General features: G+C 37.0%; 1 protein-coding gene across 1 annotated transcript; it reads left to right on the top strand.

The window, feature by feature from the left end:
- Positions 1-339: 339 nt before the first annotated feature.
- On the top strand, positions 340-1,164 carry LOC136795486 (uncharacterized). The gene has a single exon (XM_067046198.1). It carries the CDS (start codon positions 340-342, stop codon positions 1,162-1,164), a length of 825 nt encoding a protein of 274 aa, XP_066902299.1.
- The last annotated feature ends 1,538 nt before the right edge of the window (positions 1,165-2,702 follow it).

Below are 2,702 nucleotides of genomic sequence, written 5' to 3' on the forward strand. Positions count from 1 at the left end.
AACATATGCCTTCTATATTTACTAATAAATTTAGGATTACAATATTAACACTTTTAAACCTGATGGCAGGATGGAAACTACGCTGAAAGTCGGAACTACCTGCACGGCCAATCAAATTAAAATACTGAGAGGAATATACCAAGGGGATAGCCTAAGCCCAATTGGGTTCTGCATGGCATTATTTCCATTAAGCAGGATTCTTCGAAAGAATAAGGAGGTATATAAACTTGCCATCAACGACGAAGGGACCACAGTCAGCCACAGCTGGTACATGGATGACCTCAAACTATACGCTAAAAACAAAGAACAACTGTTTCATCTGTTACAAGAAACATAGGAATGTCATCTGGCCTCGATAAATGTGCAGTGATCCATGTAACCAAGGGGAAAGTGGTTAGTAAACAGAACATTCTGGCTAATGAAGAAGAGCACATAAAGGAACTTGAAGCTAATAAATTATATAAATATTTGGGCATGCAACAGCATCTTAAAATAACTCGAAAAGATATGCAACAAGAATTTCTAACAATGCTCAAAATTAGGCTACGAAAAGTGCTCGAAACCCAACTAACTGGGAAGCAAAAAATCAAGGCCATCAACACCTGGGCTATACCAGCTCTTAGGTATATCTTCGGCATAGTGCAATGGTCAAATACAAGCCTACAGGAGATGGATCGCCTTGTACGAACAACTCCAACACAAGAACGGATGCACCACCCAATATCATCTAAAGCTCGTCTGTATTTACCTAGAAAAGAAGGAAGACGTGGATTGCTTAATATTGAAAAAGCTTGCCGCAAACAGGAAGAGACTATATGCCAATACTTTCTCTCAAAAACAACAGGGATTTATCTCGCCATCACAAGGATGGCCTCTGGTTTAACCGCACTTAATCTGAGCAAAGGTGTTAAATCAACAATCGTATCACAAAATGAACGACTGGCAGAATGGAAAAGCAAGTCTCTGCATGGGAGATTCTATAGCCAACTGAACGAAGCCTCCATAGACAAAGAGAGATCAGTTGAATGGTTAAAAGCTGAAAGGCTATTCTCCGAGACAAAGGGATTTGTGGTTGCTATTCAAGATCAAGTGATTGCCACGAGATCATTTAGGAAGTATGTGTTAAAAGACGCAACAACACCTGATGTCGATCATGCTCAGTAACGCTCGATGTGGTGTACTGGCTGGTACTGAATATCTGCAGAGGCACAATAATGTGGCCAAAATTTTGCATCAGGCTCTGGCTGTTAAGTACAACCTAATTCAAGATAAGAGCCCTTATTATAAGTACCACCCAAATAAAGTCCTCCAAAAAGGTTCTCTTCATTGGGATGAATCAATTATTACAGACCTTACAGTACGCCATAATAAGCTAGACATCCTCCTTATAGACCTAAGAAAAAAGAAAGCGGAACTTATTGATTTTGGGATCCCCAACGATAATAATATAAGCTCCACTGTGGGAGAAAAACTGAGGAAATACCAGGAATTGGCGATAGAATTGAAAGAAATATATAAATTGGAAGGTGTTACCACTACTCCATGCATAATATCAACGAATGGTCTCATACTAAAATCAACAGTGGCAGGCATGAATGGCCTGGGGGTGGCTATAGATGTGCTAAGAGCGGCTCAACAGTCAGTTCTCTTAGACACTGCACGTATAGTGCAAAAATATTTAATATATGAAAAAAATAAATAAATAAAATATTAAGGTGGTTGGACTTCTAGGTCTCTCACCTCAGATATTCAACCCGCAATAGCGAGAAAAACCGGATAATAATAACACTTGGACACTGCACGTATAGTGCGAAAATTTTTAAATATATGAAAAAAAAAAATATATTAAGGTGGTTGGACTTCTAGCTCCCCCACCTCAGATATTCAACCCGCAATGGCGAGAAAGACCGGACAATAATAATAAGAAGAAGATGTTACCACTATTCCATTCATAATATCAACGAATGGTCTCATACCAAAATCAACAGTGGCAGGCATGAATGGTCTGGGGGTGCCTATGGATGTGCTGAGAAAGGCTCAACAGTCAGTTCTCTTAGACACTGCACGTATAGTGCGAAATTTTTTAAATATTTGAAAAAAAAAATATTAAGGTGTTTGGACTTCTAGGTCCCCCACTTCAGATATTCACCCCGCAATAGCGAGAAAAACCGAGAGGGAGAGAAAGAAATACTTTATTCATTCATGCTGCCCAAATACGTCGGTATGCTACATTACACAGTATACTGATCAATCCGTGACTGGACAAATATAAGTTACGTATTTTTACATGATATAATATATTAGATAGATAACATTTTTTTTCTTCCAAAGTTTTCTTTTACAATTATTACCAGTCTACAAACTAACTACTTTTTCGATTTATTCCTTCATTTCATATTGTACAATGTTAATGAATAAATAAATAATAATTTATTGAAAATTATGGAAGTAATAAACCTCAAAAAATTATAAAAAAAAGATTTATTCCTTTTTTTCTTTCCCTTCTATTTCACAACCCCTATTTCATTTGATCAACAAATTCCCCTATATAACAAATATTAAAATATTTAAAATAATAACTAAACAACAAATAAGATATGCGATGCATGCATGCCATCCCACTTCTGGATAAACTACCATACTCATTAATTTCCATGCATGTGGTGGTGTATGATTCCCAGGGAGTCAAGTATTATATTTTC

Source organism: Halyomorpha halys, unplaced genomic scaffold, assembly GCF_000696795.3.
Source record: "Halyomorpha halys isolate HHAL.00 unplaced genomic scaffold, Hhal_1.1 Scaffold919.1, whole genome shotgun sequence".
NCBI classification, from domain to species: Eukaryota; Metazoa; Arthropoda; class Insecta; order Hemiptera; family Pentatomidae; genus Halyomorpha; species Halyomorpha halys.